Source organism: Rhea pennata, chromosome 10 (assembly GCF_028389875.1).
Source record: "Rhea pennata isolate bPtePen1 chromosome 10, bPtePen1.pri, whole genome shotgun sequence".
Classification (NCBI taxonomy): domain Eukaryota; kingdom Metazoa; phylum Chordata; class Aves; order Rheiformes; family Rheidae; genus Rhea; species Rhea pennata.
The window spans coordinates 16,502,838-16,529,891 of NC_084672.1; the positions used below are offsets into that span (position 1 = coordinate 16,502,838).

At 37.5% G+C, this 27,054-nt stretch overlaps 1 protein-coding gene across 5 annotated transcripts; it reads right to left on the reverse strand.

Moving 5' to 3' along the window:
- Positions 1 to 720: 720 nt before the first annotated feature.
- On the reverse strand, positions 721 to 27,054 carry SLTM (SAFB like transcription modulator). 5 transcript variants are annotated; one of them, XM_062583337.1, is made up of 21 exons: positions 26,849 to 27,054; positions 26,020 to 26,107; positions 17,522 to 17,586; positions 16,978 to 17,160; positions 16,459 to 16,506; positions 15,470 to 15,497; positions 13,633 to 14,101; positions 13,011 to 13,060; positions 10,564 to 10,682; positions 8,827 to 8,976; positions 8,627 to 8,736; positions 8,460 to 8,539; positions 7,964 to 8,055; positions 7,572 to 7,735; positions 6,378 to 6,552; positions 5,651 to 5,775; positions 4,465 to 4,635; positions 3,333 to 3,647; positions 2,726 to 2,879; positions 1,773 to 1,930; positions 721 to 1,374 (listed from the first exon to the last, which is right to left on the reverse strand). In XM_062583337.1, the coding sequence occupies exons 1-21, from the start codon at positions 27,041 to 27,043 to the stop codon at positions 1,266 to 1,268; spliced, it is 3,048 nt and encodes a 1,015-aa protein (XP_062439321.1). In that variant the 5' UTR covers positions 27,044 to 27,054; the 3' UTR covers positions 721 to 1,265. The 5 variants fall into 5 exon arrangements, with proteins under 5 accessions (XP_062439321.1, XP_062439320.1, XP_062439319.1 ...); XM_062583336.1 differs by having other exon boundaries at positions 2,726 to 2,867; positions 8,379 to 8,539; XM_062583335.1 differs by having other exon boundaries at positions 721 to 1,343; positions 8,379 to 8,539.

The window sequence follows — 27,054 nt, forward strand, 5'->3', positions numbered from 1 at the left end:
CCTCATGGAGCGGCTCTCCTCAGCACGAGGATGCCAGGGGCTCCACTCACAGCAGGGACACAGGCCCCATGGAGACCGCCCCAGCACAATGGCCTTGCAGGCACCATGCCACCACCATCACAAAGCCCTGCCGCTCAGCCGGGCTGAGCCTGCAGCTTCAGTCAAAATGCACCCAATAAAGTCTTTTCTGTATCTCTGCTGATGTGAGAGAGACTAAGGACTGTCTTAATTTTTAGAAGTCTCTGAGTACTCAAACACTTCGGTTAGTTACCTTTCTAACTTTTAAGCAAAGGTAATCCTCTCCCTGCAAATGAAAAGAAACACAGGTACAAGTCTACAACTGCAGTCTCTAGAGAAACTAGTTTAAAGTGGTATGGGTTTTTCCCATGGCTAGTACAATTACTTACATCCTTACTAAGGCATTAACATCCCCACGTGGGGGATATTCAAATTCAAAAGCATACTCACATAGATTTTAATAACATCCACGTGTGAAAGACAAACACCCTTTTTTTAGTCAATTAGAAACCAAGCTGTCATGACATGTACAGCTGCAGTTTGACAGACGATGCTTTCATTACAACAGAATGGTTTGGGAGCTTTGAGTAATCATGCTATTCACTAGGATTTGTCAAGACTGTTTTGATTTGCTACACCAACATGTCAGTTTTATTCTCTCTTCCTTCCCCAAAGACCAAGTTTCAGAGACTTACTAGAAGCTATACAGAATATGAAGGTTTATTTCAAAAGAATACATTTGCAAGAATACACATAAATGCACTCAATGTAACAGTACCTTCTGCAAAAATAGGTTACATAATACCCAGTAATGCAAGAACAATCTTATTTCTCTACAAATTGGAAAGCAGAGAATAGCCTGGACAACCTTCAAAATGGAGGTTATAGTTGTGTATGTTGTGGTAAGTAGCTAACTTTAAAGCATGACACCACAGAGCTAATGTTGGTAAATTAAACTACTAGCACACTGCTGCAAACTATTCTTTTATACAGGATTAACAAATATTTTGGCTCCAATTTGTTTTACACAGCTCTAGTGCCTCAGGGAAAATGCTTATCAAAGATACACAAAAACTATCCAAAATTACAACGCAACTATTAAAATGCCTCCAAAATTGAGAGGAAAAGTAATCATGTTAAATTAAAAAAATTTAACCAGGATTTCCAGACAAGATTTCCTGTTTTCAATCAGAGAAAGTTTACAAGAGATTTCAATAAATTATCTTGAAACCAAGCAGTTGTAGATCTTAGAATCTTCGTGGAGGTCCACCTTTAAACGGCTTAAATCCTGAGCCACTTCCCCTCTGCATGGAATTGCCTGTGATCTGTACAACTCTATTAATTGGTGAAGAGTTACTGGAAACAAAGGTTTTAAAAAAGTGTTAAGTTGTGATAAGTATCTAAAAGCTTGGTGTGCAGGTAAGAACATTGTTACTTCTGTTATCACTGAACTGTTAAACTGAGGTCTCAAAAGAGACTTGAAACCATGCAAGAAAAAAGGCTTTACAAGAAGTCACTTGCTTCATAGAGTACATGAATAGTGCAGCTGAACCATACTGCCATTCGCAATACAACAGATCTAAACACTTAATGCAGAGCCTGTACTGGCTTGGAAGGATGAAGTGTATGTTGTGCAGCAGCAACCCCTTCCACAGCAAGTCATGTTGATTGCACTGAGACTCTTATACTTCTTAAGTACAACCAGAGCTTTGAGAGTTCAGTGAGGGAGTGAGAGGAAGGAGTATTTTTTGTACCTTGTATGTGGAGACATCATGCCACCTCCTCCACGGCCATCTCCCATTCTCCTTGTGTCATGATACCCACTTCCTTGAGAACTAGGTCCATGCCACTCTTTTCTTGGTCCAGTTTCACGACTATGGCGTTCAACAACGTGTCTGTCTTCATTATAGTGCTAGAAAGAAAGAAAGAGTCATTTTCATAAAGAAAAGTGTATTTTTTTTAAGTCAATGCTGTAGATAAAGTAGGAAGGTTTTCAAGAACGTTAAGTCTGCACTTTCAGGTCTCCAGTAACTATTCAAAGTCAAGCATTTTAACATTTCAGTTCATTTGCACCTAATCCACGCTTGCAACAATCTTTTAAAAATATAATCAGATAAAAATGGAGCTAATTTGTAGTAATGACTGTGTGAGTGTAGAAAGGGGTGAAGTTGCAGGAGCTTGTACTTTACTTCCAGTTCTGCCTTGATCTCATATGTTCACAGACAAGCATGTTCTGTGTAACTACAGAAGAGGAAACTACTTATTTTTAAACCCAGGAGCTAGTATCACTAAGCATTTAGTCTGCAGGCTTTAAAGATGAGCAATACAGAAGATTCTTTCTCACCATATCGCACCTTATAGGTTACAGTGAAAAACTGTACTAGAAGTACCAGGTTAGTTTAGGCTACCTAGTACCATGATAAGGTTACAACCCTGAAAACATTGAAAACATAGGAGGGTGGGTGACAAATAATTAAAAGCCTAATTAAAAACTCATTCAGATAGCCATTGCTCTGATCCACCTGAAATATGCTAAAGAGAGTTCTGTGTATTTTGAGTTTTGTTTGTTTGTTTTAAAGATGTTTTAAAACAAAGAACTGACTTAACAGCATACAACAAACTAAGCACTACATAAATCATTAGCAAGTATTCTGGCTATATGCCCAACTCATTTTGCAGCACGCGCACACACACACAGATGACTCACTTGTCCTCCACCACCTCTTTCTCCCATGACGCCTCGTTCTCCTTCCCTGCTTCCATACCCAGAAGCGCTGCTACGGCTACCAGGAGGTGCACCTCTCACGTGTCCAGACACTTCTCTTCCTGATCGTTCTGGCCTCTCACCTCTGTAAAAATTACTTTATCAAAATTTTTGTTTCAGTATAACAGAACTGGTACCAAACCACAGCACATGCAGATTCCAAAATTCGCTTTTCTGTGTTTTTCAGATTCATAGCAATTTGCAGTTTGCTTCTTAAAAAGAAATCATTTAAAAACTTAAGGGGCTCTCTAAAACTTTAAATTGGCATGTATTTGTTTACATCTGTGTTCTCACATAAAAGCCTCCTTATTACATGTTATTTTGCATGATCATAAATAGACTGCTGGGAGTCAGCATTAGGTTTACAGATAAGGTTTAGTGTATACGACAACCTAAGTTTTCTTTAATGCTTTTTGGAAAACAATCTTGTCATTCTTCAGGAGAGGCTTTGTTCTCTATTTATACAGCAATTCTTGAGGAATTACTAGTATGAGTAGTTTCTGCAAGAATCAGTACCTTTATTAATTTGCTGAGTGTCCAGCAAACCTACCTGCCATCCCGTTTGTCTGTGCTTATGCTTCCTTCACTTTTCCAATTTGTTTGCCTAGGTGGATTTGAACCAGTCTCTCTTGGATGCCGACCATGTGGTATTTCAGGTCTGTCATGAATTATCACTGTTCTTCTTTCATCTCTGTCTCCTCGTACTTCCCGTCTGTCTGTATCTCGGAGTTCGCTTCTTGGCTGTGGTGGTTCATTTCTTCTGGACTCACTGAAGTTCTTAGGATATCTCTCAAACCCTGGCTCTTCTCTTCGTGCTGTTGGGCGAGTCTTTTTTGCTTCACCTTGATTTACAAAACGCTCTCGCCTGAGTAATTCGAAGTAGAAAAAAGCTATTTGCTTAGTCTGTATTTTACTCTGATTTTAGCACATATGCATAAACGTGGGTAAAAAGACAAAAATACTATTCGTCCTTACATTACATGTTTACTACCGTGTATGTAGTATGCATCTCAAGGATCCCTACCACATCAAAATATATTGATTTCTACCATTGTCATTTTGAGCTCAACTCAAGTTTTTACCCAAGTTAACACTTTTAATGGATCTATCTCTTCATATTTTGCAAGTATAATATTTAAGCAATTGCATGACCTTCCCCCCCCCAGCATAAAGCATACAATATGCCAGATTTCAAATCAGCTTGAAACTAATTCTACTTCATTGCAGCCTAAAAACAGAAGATCAGAACCTACAACTCTGTGGTATAAATTTCATAACTGATTATGGAAAATGTTTCATGGAAATATGTGACATTGGTTCTGGACCCAGTATCTACTGCACAGTTACACAGTCTACAACCAATGTGACTCCTGCCACTTACATTCTTTAACACATTTTTTACCTTAGCTTCCTAAGGAAAAGTTACAAGTAGGACAGGCCTAAACCATTGGAACCTTTTTATGAATAAATGTGAAACAGTAATAAATCTGAAAAAAATCTTTTAAAATGTCATAAAAAATAACACCAGGCAGCTAACTTAATGTCTCCAGAGAAGGGCGCAAATGGACAGTCCTGAGGAAAATCACAGCTGCATTAAGACCCTCAGAACTTAAGGTGAATAGTTAGAGTGAAATCCATAGAGATGATGGCAGGCAAGTACCTACCCTGTTATTTAAACTTACCTGTCAAAAGAGGATGATGGAACAGAAGAACCCTCTGGATAGCGTCCCCTTTCTCTGTGATCAAAATCATTAAACCTATTCTGCTGGCGACTGTAATCTGAACCATGACTAAAACGTGCATCTGTATCCAGAGCCATCTTCTTATTCTCATTCCAGTATGGATCATCTCTCCTTTAAGCAAAAACAGAGAGAACCCTTGTCAGTTATAAAGATCCAAATGACGGCCTAATATACAGAAACATAATGTAATATATAACGAACAGTTCATGTTAAAAGACAATTATCTTTTTTCAAGACAGACCTCTAACCTTTGGAAAACAAAGGCATTTGCAAGCATTTACGTTTTAAATAACAGCAAAAAAAAAAAAAAAAAAAAGTCATTAAGAAAAAAAAAAACTATCTGAACTGCAAATTTAAAAGACAAAGTTATTGTAATAAAGTCTGAACAGAAAGTTTAGTCTGCTGGATAGTTTAAAAATTGTGTATGTGTGTACACACACACAGGCTTTCTTAGGAAAAAACAATACAATAAACATCACAGCCTTGCTCATGAGGAACATTCTTTACAATATGAATGTGAGATAGCAGATCACATAATTAACAGCCTTAGGAACTGAAGCGGTCTTTACTCCTCCTGGTGAATAAAGATTAGCATTCTGCTACTGCATCTACCATAACTACTCACACTTATATTCCATTGGTACCTATATCAATTTTATAGCTTAGGCCTATTCTTACAGTGATGTAAAGATCAGTGCATCAAAGCCAGTCCAAGTCATGTTGCTCAAACAGCACATGACAGATGTCATCAGCCTCACTAAAAATTAACAGCCATCATACTGACTCTTTTAGCCACCAAATTACCAGAAATGTGAATTCGCAAAGTATAAGCTAAAAATTTCAAACATTAAGTCAAAAAGAACAGCTTCTCTCAACAAGTCTACTGAGGCAAAGTATACCCTCTTGGTGCAGCAAGAATTTGTTTCTCTTAATTCAAAGCTGTCTCTGCAAATAAAGGTATGTTTCTTACTTGGCATAGACTAAACGTCAACAGCAAATAAATACCAGAAATTCAGTTCTTCACCAAAGACTGAAAGTTCCAGGTACAAACACTTTTGAGTTTGACACAAGGTAGCTGTTTCTTTTTACTAAGGGCTGCAAAACAATAGTTTGAGAATTAAATTACCTGTGATCCACATCACGAGGACGTTTCAAAGAATTCCTCTTTTCCTGTTCATAACGAAGTTGCTGCTGTTGTCGACGAAGTTCCTCCCTTTCACGAGCAATACGCTCTGCTTCTTTTCGACGTTCCTACCATAAAAAAGAGAAGGGTGAATTAACATAGCAAACCCAAGGTCTCTTTATTAGCAGTATCTATAAAACAATTATCAAGTATACAAAACTAATTCACGGTAGTATTCTGCTAAAGGCTATCTGATATAATCTATCCATGGATAGCATGCAAGATTGAAGAGCACGAGAAGTACTTCTCTAAAGACCAGACATAACCAAGAAGCTACTGGTTATCAGCTAGAACTACCTCCAAGTAACTTCTTGTACTGCCACTATGTTCATTGCCCTGAAATGCCTCATTAGGTTTTCAGTGACACTGTTCTATAAGTAATATCTGGCAGTTAGGTTAGACTTATGGGCAATATGACCCACTGAGCTTCAGCGTGAATATTCATGATGGACATGTACAGCTAGTGCATAACCACAGAAAGAGCTTGCTATCAAATTACTTAAAAGTCAAAAAACAAATTAAGGACTATTATTGTTGTACATTGTGAACTATGTATTGTTCAGTTGGTTCATTTGAGGCCTAGGTCAGCGGGTGAAGAGAAAAATTCACAGCAAGTACTCAACGGTTATAATCCAAAATGACGTCGCACTACATTTCAAAACATGCATACCTGTTCGATACGAACACGCTCTCTTTCCAAACGTTCTCGTTCCATTCTTTCCCTCTCTAATTTTTGTCTTTCAATTTCTAATCGTTCTCTTTCCCTCTGCAAGCATTCTTCTCGTTCATGCATTATTCGTATGCGTTCTCTCTCACGACGCTCTCTTTCAGCGATTTCTCTTCGCCTGAAAAAAAAAGAGGGGCAGTACTGTGATTTACAGCAGACCCTTAACTAAAAAATTCCTTCTCATCCAAAACTAATACTACTCCAGGAAGAGAAATTATTTCAGAAGAGGCTACTGGCAGCAGCCATTATATCAAAATTCTACTGCTTTTAGCCCCAAATAGCCAAAATGTCCTTAGCATGTTCCACACAACCACTTAGCCAGACAAGAGATACTAGAAAAAAAGCATATCATTGTTTTAAATATATTTTATGTTGGATCCATATTGGTGTGTTGTGATGCAGATAATGACAACTATAGCCAGCCTAGCAAAAAAACCATGACTTCGATCTTAAACATACTTGCTATTTCAGCTCATCTTCTTCAAGCTAACAAAGGCACATTTACTGCTTTCTTATTCTTGCACAGAAAGCAACAAGACAAGTCTGATTTACACAGGTTAAGTATACTTGTAGACAGTTAATTTTGCTTTTTCCATTCCTCTTCCCACCACATATATTAAGGCATACAAGAGGCAGAAAAGGTGCTTTCTCTATGCCTGCTGGGAATTCCTTTACTTATGGAAATCCAGCTAATGACACAAGGTATTAAGATATCCTTTGAAAACATTCAGTCATGTAAGAAGAGTAGAATAGAACAGAGTATCCTTCCATTAAAACTGCTTTAAAGAGAAAATATTGTACTATGTTTGATTTGCCATTTAGACATACAGTAGTTCTTTGTAAAGATCACAAACTTTGTATTTTTTAACTACCCGTCAACTTCTAATTTTCTTCAAAACAAAAGCTAGCATACAAAATAGTTATGAGGTACACTCCCCTCTTACAAAGACTAAGCCATGTGTATACACATATGTCTATTAAAAGGTTAAACAAAAATTTTGCAGTCAGTTATTTGAAGATACCATTAGGTAAACATCCAAGTAAGGCTTGACAGAATGCATTCTAATTAAATTTCTAAATACAGTATCTGATCAGTTAATGTTTAAAATAGCCTTTAACAAAAAGTTGAATTACTACCTTCGGAGTTCAACAGCTCGTCGTATTCTTTCCAATCGAACCATGTGTTCTCGCAGTCTCTGCTCCTTCATCTTTTCAAAAGGCAAGATATCTTTTCTACCCCTGTATTCCCTGAATTTCACTTTATCTTGAATAATACGCTCTTTGTTCCTCAATATCTGTGGCTATAGATAGAGATTACAATGGTTATTTCAGAAGCCTCATTCATTTAGGGAGATTTCTGGATGCTATGTTCATGTATCATTAACTACTTAGCTATCCCAAAGCATACAAAGCTTCAGATCTATCTAAGCTTAACAATTTGCAATAATTTATTGACTTTTCACTGCAGGTATCAACTCTAAGGTAGCATGAAATCAGATAAGGATTGTATCAAATCTATAGATACTTACTTTATCAAACCTTCCCCTTCTAACCGTCCTAGTGTGGCCTTGGTCTCCTTTTGTTTGGTCGAGAACTACAACCTGACCTGGGCTTTTACCACCTAGTGGGGAGGGGGGGAAAAAGAGAGAGGGTTTAAAAAAAACACAAGTCCCCAGTTGCCTATTACAGATTTTCCTTGATGAAATTCCTGAATTTTTAAACTGAAGTGTTACTCGTAGGAGAAGCATGTTAGCACATGTCTGTGTAGTTAAGTAATAATACAAAATACAGAAGCTTTTACAACAGTTTTAAAGTAAAGTAATAACATAGCTGGAATTAAAAAAAGTGTTTTAGTTATCTTATTTGCTGCAAGAGCAAAAACATGCCTCAAAACCAAGCCAGACACACAGATTCAACAGGAGGAAACACTGCTATATTGCATACTTATTCTTTTCTTTTCTTCAGTTTTTTTAGTGGATTCTTGATTAGGGCCACTTGATCCATTATCACTCTTCTCATCTTTACCTTCTGTTTTCTTGGCTTCTTTACTTTCTTTTTTTTCAGATTTCTCAGATTTCTTTTCTTCTTTTTTGGTTGATGGAGTTCTTGTTAAGAGAGAAATACACAAATACAGTGAGGAAGATTCAACCTAAATAATTTTCCAACTTTAGTAGATACACAAAAGTTCTTACTTGCTGGTTTTATCACTTGATGCAGTCTTCTTATCTCCCATGTTTCTACTCGAACTAGATTTCTCATCACTTTCTTTCTTCAACTCCTTTTTGGAGGGATCACCTTTCACCTGTATTTTTCCCAAAAGCAAATTAGCTTAATATATATTCTTGCAGAAGGTGGCTTATTTTGTGACAAATTTTCACTTTATTAAACTTACTTTCTCAACAGAAATCTGCTGTCCATGCAGCTCTGTTCGGTGAAGATGTGCTATACATCTAGCCACTTCTGTACTAGAAGACATTGTTACTATGCCGTAACACTTTGCCCCTGGGCTTCGTGCATTTGTGACCACCTTTGCACCAAGTACCTATATAAAGAGGTTAAATTTAAGCTCTTAGAGAGACATTTCTGGTAAGGAAGAAATGATATTCCAATGTTTTTATCCTAGTATCAAACGAACAAAAAACCCCAAGACGACAAGGAAAAGTGATACTCTAAGTTTTCAAAAGCATATAGCTGTACAGGAGGTTGCAGCTTTTTGAAAATTTTATCCCAGCTACCATACCACAGAAGATTAATGTTTCTTTCCTGTTTTCACCAGTCACAATCTAATGCACATTACTTAAAATGCTTCTTTCATACTTATCACAAGAATTCATTTACAGAAATACCAGTGACATAGAATTTGATGGATGGACACCCCATCACCTCTACTCAAAATTAAAAGAGTCAGCAGCTGCCAATTAGTGACAGGAAGAAGGTATAAGCAGTATTATGCAGTAATTCATTAAGGAGGTCAATTCTTCAAAGACCAACAGCAAACGTGTGTCAATTAAGTAACATCAGCAAACAGCTCTTTGACACTTGTTTCTCAGGAAAACATTAAGCATGTGTCCCTGCTGCTTGTTAGAACTTCATAACTACCAGAGCAAAGTTTCTTGATTTAATTGTGCTCCAATGCAACAATTCCATCTCTTTAATAGTATGCAATGATACATTCATTTATTAATTATATATTTCCTGAATTTATTTAAAAAATCAAAGTAAATATGTGTACCAAGCATTTTTACAGTAAAAACAGCCAAAGAACTGAAAGTGCTAGCAAATATACTCTCAGGTTTCAACCCCTGTGAAGTCAGTAAATAAAATTATCTTCTAAATTCATTGGACTAATCATATATCCAACAATCAGTAGAGATGGTTAATATTCACAGTCCTAAGGTTCTAATCGGTTTTTAAGATGTAAAAAAGTCATAAGAGCACAAGTTTAAACAACACTATGAATTCACAGTTATCAATAACTTGTTTGACAAAACGAGGACTAAAAACTTTTCAAAATAATGCTTAGCTTCTATGAACTCTGCAATGTTCTACGGAATGCAGATGTTAAATCAAATGAAAATCCAGGAAAACCACTTAATTAGCCTGTAACAAAATTCATTAAGTCAGAAAGGAAAAAAAAGTCTCTAAAAGAACAGGCATTAACAGTCACATTTTTGCCTATTTTTCCCATTCAGAAATTCTCCAAACACATTTTGCAAAATCTCCCAATGCAGCAAGTGCTGAAAAGACTGTTTATACCACTGTTGGCACAGTATCTTAAACTCATGGTTCAACGCAGCTGCCATATAAGTACATAACCATTGTTATTTAATTTAAATATATATATAATTTTTAAACTTAAATCCAGTTCTGAACAATCACAATACTGACATTACTTTTAAGTCTGTCTTACCTCAAGAAACTCTACTTCTGTTAAGAAAAAAATGTTTATGGTTCTTTCTGTAAGCATACACTCTTATGTGCTGAAAATATTGGATTTTCACATTATATTGGTTAGACATTTCATTCACAGACTTGTATTTAAATGAAGCATTACTCAGTTTCCGTATTTGAATAGAGAAGGGGCAGAAAAATACACAACATGTAGATGGTATCACACCACATAAAATACCTTGCCATATTTGCCAAAGAGATTTTTCAAGTCGGCAGCTTTTGTGTTGGAAGAGAGTCCGCTAACCCACAGGTTTCTAGTTGAACTTCCACTGCTACCACTAACACTGCTTGCACTTCCTGAAACAAGTTTTACAAAACAGCCAAAAATTAAAAAGATAGCACTACAGTGAATGCACAACTGAACTTTTGCTGAAGAGTAGCTTAACCTGTTCCCTTGGGGTAACCGTTTATCCCATTACCTTTCAGTAACTGTTTATCCCACTACCTTTCTTGATAAGACTTGTGTGTGTGTGTGTGTGTGTGTGTGTATACTTTGTGTGTGTATATATGTATGTATATAGTGTGTATGTGTGTGTATAGATGTATATAGTGTGCATATGTGTGTGTGTATATATATATACATATATATGTATATATATATACACACACATACATATGCACACTATATACATACATACATATATATATATATATACACACACAAAGTATATACATGCCATAAGCTTTCATTCATTTACCCATGTATTGAAACCAACAGCTTGGCTAACTCATAACCAAAAAAAAACAGCGAGAAAATCCTAGATCCTCTATTAAAAGCATGCTTTTCCCCTCATTTGTGTATTTACATTTAGCTTCACCTTCTGGTTCTTATCAAGAATTCCATCCAAAGAAGTCTTTCTAGTACCCAACATTTGTCTTTATACTATTCACATTACTAAAGAGATAACTGAAAGGTAAATAGAAGAGATTTAATTAATTCTCAGTACAATTTATTTTTCCTACCCTCCAGAATGTGTCTGATTTCTGCAGCTCCTTGAAGTGTATGCCCTCCATGCAGGGCAGCTTTTTAAAAATACTGCTACTAGAACTGGATGCAGTACACCAAAAATGATTTCACACATGCTAAGGAGAAGCAGGAAAAACACTGCCTACCTTAAAAATAAATGAATAAATCATGTATTAGCCACTTTAGCAACAATATAGGACTAAAAATTCAAAGCACTAGCGTAATCATGATCCTGATCTTTTAGCCTTGTATTATTTAGTTCAGCTGTGATTGCACATTACCAAATGTATGAACTGCTTTAGAGCATGTTAAAATGCAGCCAGTAATACAGGTAAGACCAGTACTGGAGCTCCAACTTAAGAGGTGGAAAATCTGGTGGTGGCTAAGATTTTAAATGGTAATTAAACCACCTTGGGAAGAAGAATCAATTTCCTTCTTCAGTGTGTCACAGAATTGGTAAGGTTGGAAGGGACTTCTGGAGATCATCTAGCCCTACCCCTAAACAAGTGGCCCGTATGGGGATCGAACCCACGAACTTGGCATTACTAGCACCACATTCTAACCAACTGAGCTAAACCTAACCTGATGGACTAGGAGCAAAAGACAACAAAAACCCTCCATCATCTTCAACTAGGATCATCTTGATAATCCTAGATTATGACGGGAAACTAATATACTTATAATATCACTAAACAGTGAGTTATAAACAATAAACAGACCAAACTGGCTTTGCATATGTATTTTAAGACACCCTTTACTAGTTACGCATTTATTATAATCTTACATGCTACCTGTAACATTAACATGAACTTGCCTTATCATAATTTCAGTATAAGCATGTAACTGTCATGAATAGACATGCATTTACAGAAGACTAATTTAAATTTGTCATAAAATTTGACTTATCAGCTAAAGCTCCACTCATCCATTAGTGACATTTAAGAGACTCTGTAATGAAGGTGTTTTGGCAGAAAGCTAATAGACAGGCAAAATAAGGAAATTCATGAACTTAAAGAATGCACTTGTTCAGCTCTGAAGCATCAGTGTAACTGGTGATGTTAACGTGCTCTTAAATGGCATTCTGTAAATTTTTTTGTCATAACACTAGATTTTATACTAAAAGATAAATTCCAAGACAAACCAATAACTCTGATTCTAACCCATTAAACAACTACTAGTGTAATCCTGCTAACCAGCATCTTAGCTGGTATAGCTACTTAGCTGAGAGTTCATTTTATTTAAGGATGACTTAGAATTAAAAACAAGACAAGCAAACTTCAGTAGTGTTGTTTAGGTAGTTTTAAAGTGATTTTTGCTTGTTTTGTAACTTAAATAGAACCCTTTGTGGATGTTATACAGAAGGCATATCTGAAATTTACATCTTCTCATCAAAACAAAGATCTAGGATTCAGAAGTAGAATATGTTTTGAAATAGGAAAATATATTTTCATTTAGTGCTTAGAATAAATATTTTTGATCTTATGAAGAATCTAGGATCGGGGGGAAAAAAGCCATAGTTAGCAACTACTGTACCTCAAGCATAATTTGCTACAGCTAGATGAAATCAACTATATAAGCCATTTCAGTATGCAGCAAGAAAGTTTTCAAATAGGAAATCATTTGGTTCGTGACAACACACTACCCTAATTAATAGTTACCTTTATCATCCTTTGACGTTGTCTTGCTTTCTTTAGACTCCTTAGTAGAGCTAGAGAAGCAAATTAAATCAGAAGACAATTGAAAACACAGATTTTGATAAGCATTGTATTTTATACTGCTAATACTAATACACAAAGTTAACATTTCCAAAATAAAAATAAAAAGGGCTAGACTGGGTTATATTTGAACAAATGATTCCCTTATGAATTCTTGCACTGATTTTCCCCAAGATGCCTGAAGATCTAGATTTTCTGACAACTCTATTCAGTGGATATATGGCAATCTTCTCCAGATTTCAGGACGGGGACTTGACTTCATTTTGTGTTCTTAGAACTGATAGCTGTTCATTACCATCATCACAAGGACATTTAAAAAAAACTTGTCAATTTGAAAAAAAAAAATAAATAAATGCTGACAATTCGACAATGCAATCAGTAGGACATAGTGTCTATACGAAGATCTTGAATTTTAAAAAGTAACTTATGGCGGTCAAAAAAAAAATCTATAGGCAGGAGCATAGGATACTAATTATAAGATTCTTGCTGCTACCCCCTTAATGTAGAGTGATCTTATTGAATGCTGGTACTCAGTATCGTAAAGAACTGACATAGAAAAACAAACCTCTTTGCTTGACCAGAGGCCCCAGTAGACGAGGGACCTTTCTTCAAAGTATCCTTTTCTTTGTCTCCAGATTCTGCTTTCTTTGAACTTTCTCTGGCTTCCTTCTTGACAGGATCACCCTTCACGCAGTCTTCCTTCTTACCATCTTTATGGTTCTCAGTCATCTCATAGTCCTTGCTTTCCTTCTCCAGGCTCTGTGAAATGGTATCCTGCCCATCTTTTGGCTTACTTGCTTCGGAATCTGTAATTTTCACATTTTTACCTGTTTCTAGGAGGTCATCACCATCAAAATCCAGAGTGATGGCATCTTCAGCCTGGATTGTAACCGATATGTTATCATCCTCAGCTTCTTTCACAGAGGTGTTAGCTTCCATCTCTTCATGAGCCGTGTGATCAGCCTCAGCTAGGCTTTCTTCTGAAGGAAGAGGTTTAGATACTTCTTGTGTACCATCACCAGAACCTGCTTTATCTAAGAGGATTTAACAGGAATAAATACGGCAAAACAAGAAGTTTAAACAATTTCATATGCATAAGCTAGAATAGGACCTAGAAAATACAAAGCCAGTTATTAGCACTGATGGAAGGTTAGAAAAAACACAAGGTGTATTAACACATATATAAATCCTTTACCCAGGATCACTTATTCTTCATGGCAAAACACATTTTCTAGAGACAAATACCAAAACATTAGGAGTCAGAACATGGTTCCGTCTTGTAGATACCCGTTCTTCAGAGGAAGTATCCGTTTTCCAGTATAGGACTTATCCATCCATAAGGAAATAGTTGCTTCAGATGCTCACAGTTTGACTTAATCTGTTTGAATCTTCCTAGTCTTATAACTTCTAACCTTCGCAAATCCAAAAGAGGTACAGTCTTGGAGAATTTCAGTCAGTCTTCCACATTTGTGTCCTCTTTGGGCTTTTCCTTTCTCCAGTTGTTTGTCAGTCAAGTTAGTTCTACAAGGCTGCTGCAGAAAACAGAAGAGCGAGCTTTAATCCAGAGTTCGTAGACAAACGGTTCTGTCTTCATCCACTGTATGGATTTCCCATTCTCAGTCCCACATTGGCATCTCCAACGGTGCTCTCAGATTTGCACAGAAGAGATGCTTCAGCCGTAGGGTCCCTCGTAAAGAAGGGGTCTGTAGTTTTATCCTGTAACTTCAGTAGTGTGTTTATTCCATCCTTATGTGTAAAGTGATGGTGTTCCATGTCCTTTCTAGTCCACAACAGGTAGAATCCTTAAGACTTCTGTCCAGAAAGTCTGTTTGACCAAATGCATTATATTCCTTCCATAGTTTCACTAACGAGCACAGCTTTTAAAAAAAGGTAGCTACTCCACACGTTTCCAAACACTTGCTTTACCATTTTATATGCAACTGGTATTTACAAGTGACAGTAAGTCAAGTGTATGATGGTCCATACATTTGGTGGATGCTCAAGTTCCATGTAAGGGTGTACCATTTTACTTAGTTAAACATCAGTTACTGCAGTGCAAGTTGGAAGTTTCTGCATCAAGACTTACCGTATATTAAAGTCAGAGTCCTTGAATACTATGCTTTATTTAGTTAAAAAAAAAAAAATACTTTGACCATTATTATGCATCCACCACAGTAACTGATAAGTACTATAATCAGCTCTTAAGAGTAAGATAACTTAACTCTTGAGAGTGAAATAATCCATCGACTGCAAGGATTCCCGACACTCAGCTTAATAGGGAGACAACTGATACTTAGTACTGGAGACAAGCCTAGTATTAGTAAAGAGACTGAATACTACAAGAGAAAGTTCCTGGTCTACCAGACTAAAGACCTCTAAACTCTATTAAACTTCAAACATACCTTTCTCATTTTCTTCATCTTCACCATCCTGCAAGAGAAGGAAGTCAAGACTAAGCATCTCCTACTTAGGTACAACAGCTCATATTTTCTATAGAATTTCTAGTCAAGGCAAATTAATGAACTGAACTGAAAACTGTTTCCAAAAACCAATCAAATAGTAACCAAGCCCATACACCTTCTAAAATCACTGGGAGTTCGTACCAAACTTCAATGGTATCTATCCTCAACACTTTTGCAGTTTGCAATTAGTTGCAAAATGCCACTTCCCTCTCACCCTGAAGACAGCAGGACATTTCCAAACTGTCCCACATCTTGCTAAAGTCTTCCAAACGGAAGTCACATTGGTGACTAGTACTTTCAGTGAAATGCTTTGAAAGCCTAGGAGAGAAATTAGAAACTAGATAAGCTTCCTCCATTTAGTATTTCAAAGTGAAATATACTTACTTTAACAAGTATTTACTTATATAGTTATCATTAACTTTAATAAACAAAACATGCTGCATGAGATGTCACTTTTCAGACATCAGTTCCATATCCTGGAAATTAGAATGAAATTTTTAAGATGTTTGAAATGTTAGTATTAAAAAAAGAATCACTTCAAAAGCCTATTTTGAAGTTCAAAACAGAATTGCTAGACATAAAAGCTGTTTATACTATGTTAGAAAGCATTTGGCACAGCCTTCTGAGATGTTTAGGAGAGCTTAAAAGACATTCCTTGTTAACTCTATGCACTGAATACTCCCAACTGTTGAAGGGCATTGCACTCAAATAGGCTATCTTCTTCAACAATTATCCACACTACATATATATATATATATTAAAAAAAAAAAAAAGAAAAGAAAAAAAAAAAAAGCTTCCCATATTGTTTACCTGTACTGAAATCATCCGACTCTAAGATGCATGCTGCAACAAAAAGCCAGTCTAAAGTGATCTTTTCTGAATCAACTGTGATATGAGAATCTGCTTAACAAAACTGATTTGGAACTTACGTGGACAGTTGCAAAAGCGTAATCTTCTATGTCTTGACCTTCATTTTCCTATGAAAACATAAAAGGACTTGTCCAACAAGCTATTTGCAAGACACTTATAAAATACAGTGTCAAGACACACAGTTAACTTGGGAAAACATTTTAGTTTAACAGATACACACTCAGTAAGGTGAACATCAGTGGGCAGTCTCCTGACTTGCATTTTTCAGTTCAGTGTTCCAATTATGTACCCCACTACCAGCACCAGGGAAAAGCACCACTTAGAAACTCGGTTATGCAGACAGGGGGATCATGCTAGAATTTTACTAACTAATGCCATGTTTGTTTCAGAAATATTCAGATAGAGGTCAAGAAGAACAAAAGAGTACCACCCTATCTTTTGGACATAACTGAGCAAGACAAACAAACCAACCAACCAAAAAAAACCACCACTAGTTCTGACCACCTAGTAATGCAGAAACACTCAGCAAAATGTACATTTTGGTGGTAAAAAAGGCACGTAAAAATATAGCAAGGTACCTGACTTTCAGAATCCTTTTCTGCATCTTCTGTTGTCTCTGCTGGCTCCAAGTCATATCTTTTTTTTTCTGCAGATGGCAGTTCTTTAGAATTCAAATTCTCATCTTCAACAGATTCTTCAAAGTCCTTTAACTCATCATTTCCATCTTGATCACTTGCATCTTGAGTCTCTAATTCACTTTCCTTTTAATGTGAAAAACAAATACCTGGCATAACTAAGGGTATTAGCTGGATTCTGAAATAATCACTGTTTCTGCTAAATACTGTATCACAGCCATAATCTCAATACTTAATTTATAATCCTAGAGTGAAGTCACTTACAGAAATTCCACATACGTGTTCTCTAGTTAACTTCTGGGTTAAGAATCAAAACAAAAGTCTCCTACATGTCAAGCTTTAGGCATGACAGATATGAACACAGAGGAAAAAAAATCCTCCAAAGTTTCCATGGAAGTTATCTAAAATGCAGCTTTTCAGTTCATGTTTGCTTTTGCTTGGAAACTGTAGTATTCTGCATTTCTCAAAAAATATAGAATTTTATTACCTTGACAAAGGAATCTTCTTCAACTGATGCATCACCAGTTAATTCATCAGCTTCCTGCTTCTTACCTAAAACAGAACATGCTAACGATTAGAGCTGCTACATAAAACAGACCTTTCTAATACTGATCACACACTGGGCATTAGTTTAGATAAATTGCACTATGATATAACCCTCCCAAAACCCAGAATTTTTTAAGGTGAGGGGAAAAAACATCAAGCCAGTGGTTATGAACAACTGATATCAATTCTGTTTCATAAAACAGCAGCTACTTTCAAGTTAGTAATTTTTATTAACCCTTCTACTTTAAACAATAATGAAATCTGTAAAAGCATTAAAGCATTCTCCATTTCTACAATTAGGGAGTTAAATTATACTTTATGACTTCATAAAGGTTGAAAGGGACCTCTGAAGGTCATCTGGTCAGCCTCATGCTCAGAAGCAAAGCTGACTTCCAAATACGAGCAGATTGCTCAGCCCCTCATTCAGCTGTGTTTCTGAGTATCTATGAGTATTCAGATTCCACAGCCTCTCCAAGCCACCCCTTCCAATGCTTCTCAGCAGTAGAAGGAATCATCAGCAGAAGAATAAGGTCAAGCCAAGCACTCAGCTTTTGTAGCTATTCTTTAGTTTACTAACACCATGTTACATAGAATGCTTGTTCTTCCAATGGTATACACATTTTTTTCTAATGAAGATGGTTCAGTGGAGATGACTACACAGAATTCCCTTTGGAATCCATTGCACATCCTTAACCATCTACAAAAACAAGACTGAAGAATGCTAGATCTATCTTGACATAGATGCATCATTTTTATAGTATTCTGTATCTCTGAAATACTCTATTCAAGATTAACCTATGAGAACATTTTCAGGAGCTGAAGTACAAAAGCAATTCTGCTAGGAGCAGCTTTACTGACCACCTTCTGTTGGAATTCAGTATCAATACAAGATACAAATGAAATGGCATCCATGATAACGTTCAATGCTTTATTTTTTGATATTACTTCTTCACCCAGAACTTCATCCCCTAAAGAATGACTAAACAAATTCTATAGATATTCTAAAGGAATAGATGTGGAAAATGTAGGCCAAAGTTTGATACAATAAGCACATGTTTCTGCCACTTGGAATAGTCAATTTTGTCAGGAATTGATTTTTGTACACAAACAGCTTCATAAACAAAGTTCTGATTTGCATTTCAAAGCCTACTTCATAGCCTACTACAAGACAAAGAAAGAGACTGTTTGTGTCAAAAACAGCAGCATGGGTGTACTCAGGCATGCTATCTTTCCTCAAAAAGGTGTGAATTTACAACTGGGAAGGACAGTTTTTAAATGTGCATCATATTTGATATCTGAAAGCAAAAGAAACACAGATTTTGGATTAACACTGGTTTTGGCCTTCTGTAATACAATCTATAGCCACACATATGTTATGTATATATTTAAACAAAAAGCAATGAGATAGAGCAAGGATTTCTACACATATTTGCTTCTTTCATATTTCAGCTCTAGTTTGTTAAATCTTAAAGTGTAAGCTATTCCTGCATCTGATATCCAGTTAAGCATAGATAGATGCAGGCAAATATAAGAACAGTAGATGCTAGACATCTTTAGCAACTATTTAGCACATAACATCCTGGAAGCTGCTTAACTTAACTCATTTTGCCTGAGGAAATATAGAACCCAGGTTTTAGAAGAAAACCAGCGGTGGGTGGCAGGAAGATTGCCTCAAGTTAGTCCTATCATTCTGCAATGACACTTAGAGAAATAAATTTTAATGTGTCCTCACCAAGAGGAAGTTATGCCTCTTAAAAATGAAGATCTCCACATTTTTTTGTTTGCTGCTGCCATAAGCTAGACAAAAGGACGTCTTTTCCACTTTTTTTTCCCCCTTCAGTCTACTTTTCTTTGCATCAGAAGTCCACAGTTTACTCCAAGTACCAGTAGTATTCAAGGACACAGAAGACCTAAATAATGACCCACAGTTCCCAGCTTCAAGCCATAGAGAGGCAGTTCAGTGTTTCAGGTTACTCTGATCTGGTACAAGTTACCCTTTTCAAAAGTGGTGCTTCAAGGTTCCAATGCAGATAGTGTCAAGCTGTTGGTATAGGTTTGTAACGGCAGTAAGTTTGCAAAAAAATGCATCTACAAAAATTCAGAACCTTCCCGTATTGATAGTCATCCACAGTGGGACACTGAAAGGCACATCTGGCTTCTCTCTCCACATAAGTCAGTTCACAACAACTGATAGTAGTTGTGAGCCTATCCAAAAAACAGCATCACTTAGAAGAAAATAACTGGGATTAAAAGGCATGTTAACAATTCCTGTCAGAACAGCTGGACCTTCTGCAGACAACAGGCACAGCAGGTCTCAAGTCATACAAGTCGTCAACACATGATAGAATTTCTTATGTAAAGATTACCCATCCAGTGGCTATTGAAATGTCAGAGGTATAAACACCTCTCACTACAAATCTGAAGGCCTGCGCTAACATAGAGATCAATTTACTTTGGAATGGTGGCACTCCTTCCTAAGCCATACTCAACCACCTTGCTGGCAATGTCAATCGCTATGCACTGTGAAATTGCAACATACTATTTACATAGAGAATGAGTCTCCTCTTTAGAAATAAGCAGACAATTAGGAGCATATTTAAAATGTTAGTTTTAACAACATGCAGGTTTAGCATTTGTAAGCATTTACAAGCCTTAAGGTAGCATAAGTTTGTTCTACTCGTTCACAGTCCTATGCATTCAGATAGAGTATACAGAATTATAGAAAAGCACATTTTTATATAAATCTTAACCAAATCTGTACGAGTGACACATTCATCACCAAGTTTTAGAAGAGTTAGTGACTGCAACTTATCTGATATTACTGCTAAAACTCCAAAGAAGGTCCTGTTGTGCCACATGCTAAAGGCTGATCAAAAATATGGCGCAGAAGAAAAAAGAAGGAAAAGAAATTTTTTGTGATGGAACAAACTGTCTTCATATTTTTATTTAGTTAAGAGGTCTGCTGCTGCAACTTGAACAGTACCATTTGTCTGAGTGACATTAACAAGAGTAAATTTTCTGTTCACATTGTCATCTTCTTAAATGGTACCATAAGTTTAGAAGAATATTTAAGCTTTCTACAGCTTTTGCAATTATTCTACTGTTAATCACTTAAGGTTTTTAGAAGGAATGCATTTGGCAAATTTGGATCGTCTCTAGAGTCACTGAATTGTTCACAACATTTACCGTTACTTGCAAACATATGATTAAACATTCGTAATACTTTCTAATGCAGCTTATTAGCGATATCACTCACATCTATTTGAATGAAATTATTTGGGAAGTATTTGGCAAGATTAATTCTTCCTAACAAGTTATCTGAGGGCACATGAAAGCCTTACCTACAGTTTGTTGCATACCATTTAGATCTCACTTCAGTAAGGCATTATATATCATAATTCAAATGACAAAATAAACCTTTTAGTATTGAAACCACCTGTACAAGGCGTTTCCAAGCATAAGTCTGAAAATCATTTTTCAAATGTTGATTGCAACTTACGATCTCTCACATTTCTAATAAGCAGAACAAAACTGAATGCAGGTATTAACTTCTTTTAGTTCAAAAACTCCCTTCTCCAAAGAAAGATCCTTTTCTATACATCATCTGCTTATTAATACACAAGAAGCAAATCTACTTTAAAGGAACATTCTCTTTATAACACACATCTTCCCTCAAAAGAGAAAAACTGCATTTATTACTTCCTTATGACATACTCTACCTTGAGTAAAGCACCCAAGAAAAAGCAGGGTCTCAATTGTTTGTTTAACATTGAGAGAAATAGCTACAAGTTTGCAGGGATATCTAGAGTGGTTAAATACCACTGATCAGATACCTAGAAATCAAAATAAATTAACAAGCTAAACTGAATTGTGAGCAACATTAACAATCCTAATTAGCTGAAGCCGTAGTAGTATTGTCTTCAAGTGGAAGCCTCCCAAAGTGAGCAGGGAGAGGTCACCTTTTTAATCTTTACAATTTCATTCAGAAAGTACAAAGATGGCCAACAGAACCAGCCAATAAGTTCAAAGAAGCTACCTTCTTTCTTAAGGAAAAAAAAGACAATGATCAGGTCCACAAGAGCAGAGATACTCAGGAGGAAAATTAATTTGAAATTCTAAAGGTGTTTATTTAGAAATAGAAATAAAATGAAAATTCAGGTTATTCAAGATTAAAAATCAAGATACGAGTATTAGCACACAGATTATGTTCCATTAGCAACGCTGATACAAGACACCTATTTTCAATACAGTTTAGAATCCCTTATCTTATCCCAGTGATGATTCACTGAGCAGAAAAATATCTACTTTGAGGCAAGCTTGCTGCTGCACAGCACAGTATTTCAGAAGTCAGCTCACAGAACTATATTAACAGATGTTAACTACCCAAATAGGGAAAGAAAAGGCGAATAGCTTGTTGAACAAAACAATTTTAATATTTCTGGAAGACAGATGACCTAATGACAGATTTCCCCTGCTCATTTTTTCCTTTTAAAGGCTAGTATTGTACAAGTTATTTATGGTTTTCACTAAATCAAACAAGCTTAACAGTATAAATCAGCCACTGCCAGTTGTAAGCATTTGATCTAAAAAAAAACAGTATCATCAAATTGATGACAGTATCATCAAATTGAAACAGAGTCAGAAACCAGAGGGGTACTTAAGACAGGAAGCAACAGGTGTTTAACTAGCCTTGCAGACAGGTGTCAACTAACCTTGAAAAGTAGCACATTAGCATCTTCGCTTACATTAACATTTTGAAATTAAAATTGTTTAGTCTAAAGTGCTTTTTTTCATTTGCACTAGCTCCAAAACTTAGCAGAAAAATTACTTTCAATCACCGAGTTACGACGCATCAATAAAAATGCTACAATATTTTTGGTTGCAAGAATTCAAACAAATGTTCATATCAGAGATTTTTTTTATTATTTTTAAAGGAGTTCTTATTAGCAGTAAAGCAACTTCCTCTAGATACCTGAATAAGAAACTGAATATCCAGGCTTGAATAGTTTTTTTCGAATACTGTCATCTTTTTACAAAAGGAGAAATTAGTCCATAGCTACTGAAAACAAGGGTGTGGAAGCACAGCTGAAGTTGTTAAAGTTGATCTGATTTAGCACTTGGTATTTGTTTACATAAAGCACATTTAAGCTTTTAAATTTTAGCTGATCTCACCTCCGTAACTCTTCTAGCTACATGTTCTGCAATTCTTCTTCATCCTGGCTATTTAAACTCTATTCTGGTAAAAACTCTTAAGATTTTGACTAACATGATGATTGCACACTTTCCTGATGAGTGGATACACATAGCTCCATTTGTTTCATCTAAATTTTGGGCTAGTCAGTAAAGTGAACTAAGCCTCATTTTTCATACAGCATCTCATGCTGCAGAACTTTTTTCCTCTTTCGAAACAGCACCTCAGTAGCAAAGTCTGCACTTAAATCTGTTTGTCAAAGACTTTATTTTTCTATCCTGAAAGATAGAACTGATGTTCTTCTCCAGTATATAGCAAGTTGGTTTTGTATTATCACAGTCAAAAGCTTGTCGCAGTAAAAATGCTGCACTAACTGGATCGGCAGTAATCTCATTTATCAAGACATTACAAAATTCTGTTCTATAAAATTAAGTTCCACTGTTACAGCCTCTTTCCTATTCCTGTTCTCCACCATTTCGTCAGCATCAAAAAACACAAAACAAGAGGAAAGACAAATAAAGCACCCTCCCTCCACTATTCCTCTCCATTCAGCCTGCATCAATACTCCAGACTAAACTTTTAGGAAAGATGGCACTGGGGAATCAGCTACTTAACTTTGCCATAGACCTAGGAGTCACAGCAGAACAGCTACAAGAGACATTCAAGCCTAAAAACAACGGCTGTCTGATAGAGCTGATGCTTCCTTTGGAAGGAAAACCTCCTTCCTCCGCCCCATTTGTCTCTCTGGCTGCTGCAAAGAGGCTTATCCATTACTCCCACTCTCTAGCCTTTCTAGGGCTCTGCTTTCTTCATAACTCCAACAAACGTCTGCTATTCGTACCTTCCTTCGAATAGCAATACATGGTAAAAAAAATATATATAGGACTATATAGGACTGAGCAGTGGCACCTTTCATTTTACCACTGGGCAGCAGTAAAACAATCCAAATAAAGAGCTATTAATATTAGTCTGAAGCTATTTAGGGGAAGAAAGCAAGCATTAGCAGAAGGCCTGGAACAGTTTGTTGCCTCGCTTACCGAGTGTGCAGACAATACTCACAGTGAAGAGTGTGCACATGCAACAATTGAGATCAAACTAGTTAATTTTAAGAGAAAATTCAGTCCTACTGAAGCTGATGAGTATGCACCTCCCACCTGCCTTCAAAAGTTTCTCAGTGCCAAGTTAGGGAATGAGTTTTTCAAGCGATAGATTTCCCAGTTGTGAGGAAAATTTTCTAGTTATTAGTAACATACTTCAGCAGGAAGGGGCCTGGTGCACAGTGGGTGGGGGAAAAATGACGACACCAAAATCAGCAGTTAATACGTAATGGAATAATTACCTATATAACATTAATAGAACACCTTTCCTTTCAGCTTAAAGATGCTGAAAAAAGTAGACTAATAAGATCCAAAGAAATTTTCCCTAGACAAATGAGTGAGTTTTTCTTGTTCCTCACTTGAAGATTATCACAGCAGAAGCTTCTCATATTTTTGGCACAAAATCTGTTTATAAGACTTTCATAATCCAAAAAGTAACGAGAAACTCTTGAGCTTGCAAATCGAGCAAGAAAGAAGCTCAGGAGGGTCATACTTTGCTTTGACAGGTACCAAGAACGTACGTGTCATACGTAAGCCTTACAGTTTACATCCACAGAAGAGGTGGTAGTGAGCAGCTACTGAAGCCTTGCCTGAGGCAGCAACATCACTGGTATACAGACCATCTTTGTGGAAGCAAAATAGTAGAACTATTCAGGCAGTAATTCATCAGAGGCCAATACAAGAACATCATCACAATATTAGCTTGGAAAACAGGAAGATGAAAAGCAACAGAAGAAAGGAGAGACATTCATCACAGCAGAAAAAAAAATAACCATTTAAGTCTCTACATTACAAATTGTAGAAGTGTTTCCTTAGTTAGCTTCTGTACGATTTTCTTAAGCACTAGCTACCTTTGCAGAATAGGGAATAAAGTAATTTCACAGAAGAATGTGAAACCATATTATTAGCCTATTTCCTTTTTATTTCTCTAGTATGTTAAAAACACAGATGAGTTAAGTTATTCAAACTTTCTATACAGATGTCATTTTATTGTTAAACTTCCTACTTGCAGCACTAGACCGAAGCGTGATTAATCACGTCCATCATAAAGCTTAGCTTAATACAAGTGACAGTGATATAAGTTTGATCATTCCCAAAACAGGTTATCTATAGCACATGTATATACATGCCTAGAACTATGCTCAATAAAGAACGATATGCATTAACCAGAAATTTCCTCTCACAGCATTAGTTGATGGATTATGGATGCTCCTAGAACAAAACACCTCCAAAACTCACAAATCATTACTTAAATACTTATGCACAAGAAAATAAAATGTAATCACTATCAACCAGATCAGTTTAGAATCTAAACGATAATTTTTCACAACAGAAAAACTAAGAAATCTCTTAACTAGACATTTTATTTCACAGGGAGCCTTCAGAACCCATGCAGCAAATCCTTATTTATAAATCCTGTCTTGCTTCAGTAAGAAGTACATTAATGAACCCACACAATACAATATTCAGACAGCGCCCCCCATCATGCATCACCATGGGCTCATCACTAACACGGGTCCAGGTCCTTCTCGTAGTTTAATAACCTCTTAATTCTCCCTCTACTGTTCCCTAGATACTCTTGGTCACAAAGACACAATGCTTATCCAATTCCAGCACTAGAGCTGGGCATCCATTTTATGCTCCACATTCAGAATCCCTGTTACACTGTATATTCCAAGAATCTCAGAGATCACCTACGCAGACTCATCACACACAGCACAGTCTCCAGGACCTACAGGCTGTAGACTCACTATCTTGTAACATATCACCTAATCCTCCATTTTTTCAATTTATATCCAGTATCACTACATATCACAAAGCTCACTAAAGGCCCATTTTTCTCAATATATCCACATATCACTGGAGGTGTGGGATATGTGACACTGTGAGATGAACACAGAAGTTTGCAGAAAAAGGAAATAAGTAGGTGAGAAGGATGTTGATGGCAGAGGGAAAGCAAAGGGGCTTCAGAGATAAATATTGTGACTGAAGGCAAATAAGAAAGGAAAGGTGCCATGCATTACATAAGTCATAATCAGTAAAGTCACAACTGCATCCAAGTTGCAGACGACAGTTCAACATTCTTACTTTGAGGTGATATACGCAAGAAAAATCTGTTTAAAGCTCTAATCTTTATCAGTAGGTTTTAACCTTTGCCTTTAGTTGGTTTCTTGGTGGGTGTGTCAGCCGAAACAGTTATTTCAATATTGTCTGGATCGCCTCCTTCTTCTTCTATGGCCTAAACAAGACAAAAAAAAAAGTGTAACTGGAAACCAAAGAACTTGACTTCAGCAGACGTCAAACAGCCAAAATATTAATTCTTTCTACGGGAGTATTACACAAAACAACTCAGGTTAAACCCTTCACTTAAAAACAGGGAAGGGCAAGGATATACAAAAGAAAGCAGTTTAATCTATTAAAATGACATTTTCAAAGGACAGCATATCAGAGATCAGCACATTTCTCTTTGGAAACATAACACTAGAAGGCCACTAAGACATCCACGATGACATTAAGGACAGGCCAAAAAACATGAGGGGAAGGAGGAAAGAAAAAAACAGCACCCCCACAGACGCCCTGTTGCAGCAGCTAGCCCCGGGCGAGCTGCGGCGCCCGGGGAGGCAGGCTGGCGGCCGCGGGGCGAGCGCGGCAGCGGCCCGGCCTGTGCCAGCCGGGATGGCGGCCGCTCCGCTCCCCGGCGCGGAGAGGGGCGTGCCGCCCGCCGCCGCCGCGGGCACGGCAACCGCGGCCCGGGGCTGCCCGCGGCGCGGCGGCCCCTCCGCCAGCCCGGGCGGCGGCAGCGGGGCGAGGAGAGGTCCCGCCCCCCGCACCGGGGCGCCCGGCGGGGCCGCGGGGGCCCCGCCCCCGGAGCCGGGCAGCCCGCAGCCCCGGGCCGCGCCAGGCCCGCGGCGGGCGCGTCGCGGCGGGCCGGGCCGGGCCCGAACGGGCCGGGCCGCCGCGGCCTGCGCTGGCCTCTCACCTGCTTGAGCCGGGAGATGAGCACCGTCTTCACCCCGGTGATGTCCAGATTGCGCCGCTTCAGTTCCGACTTGAGATCGATGACCCGCAGGTCGGTGATCTTCTTGCTCTCGGTGGGGGGCGCCGCCACCGCCGCCGGGGCGGCAGGCACCGCGGGAGCCCCCGCGGCCACGGGAGACGAGGCGGCGGCGGCCATTTTAGAGCGAC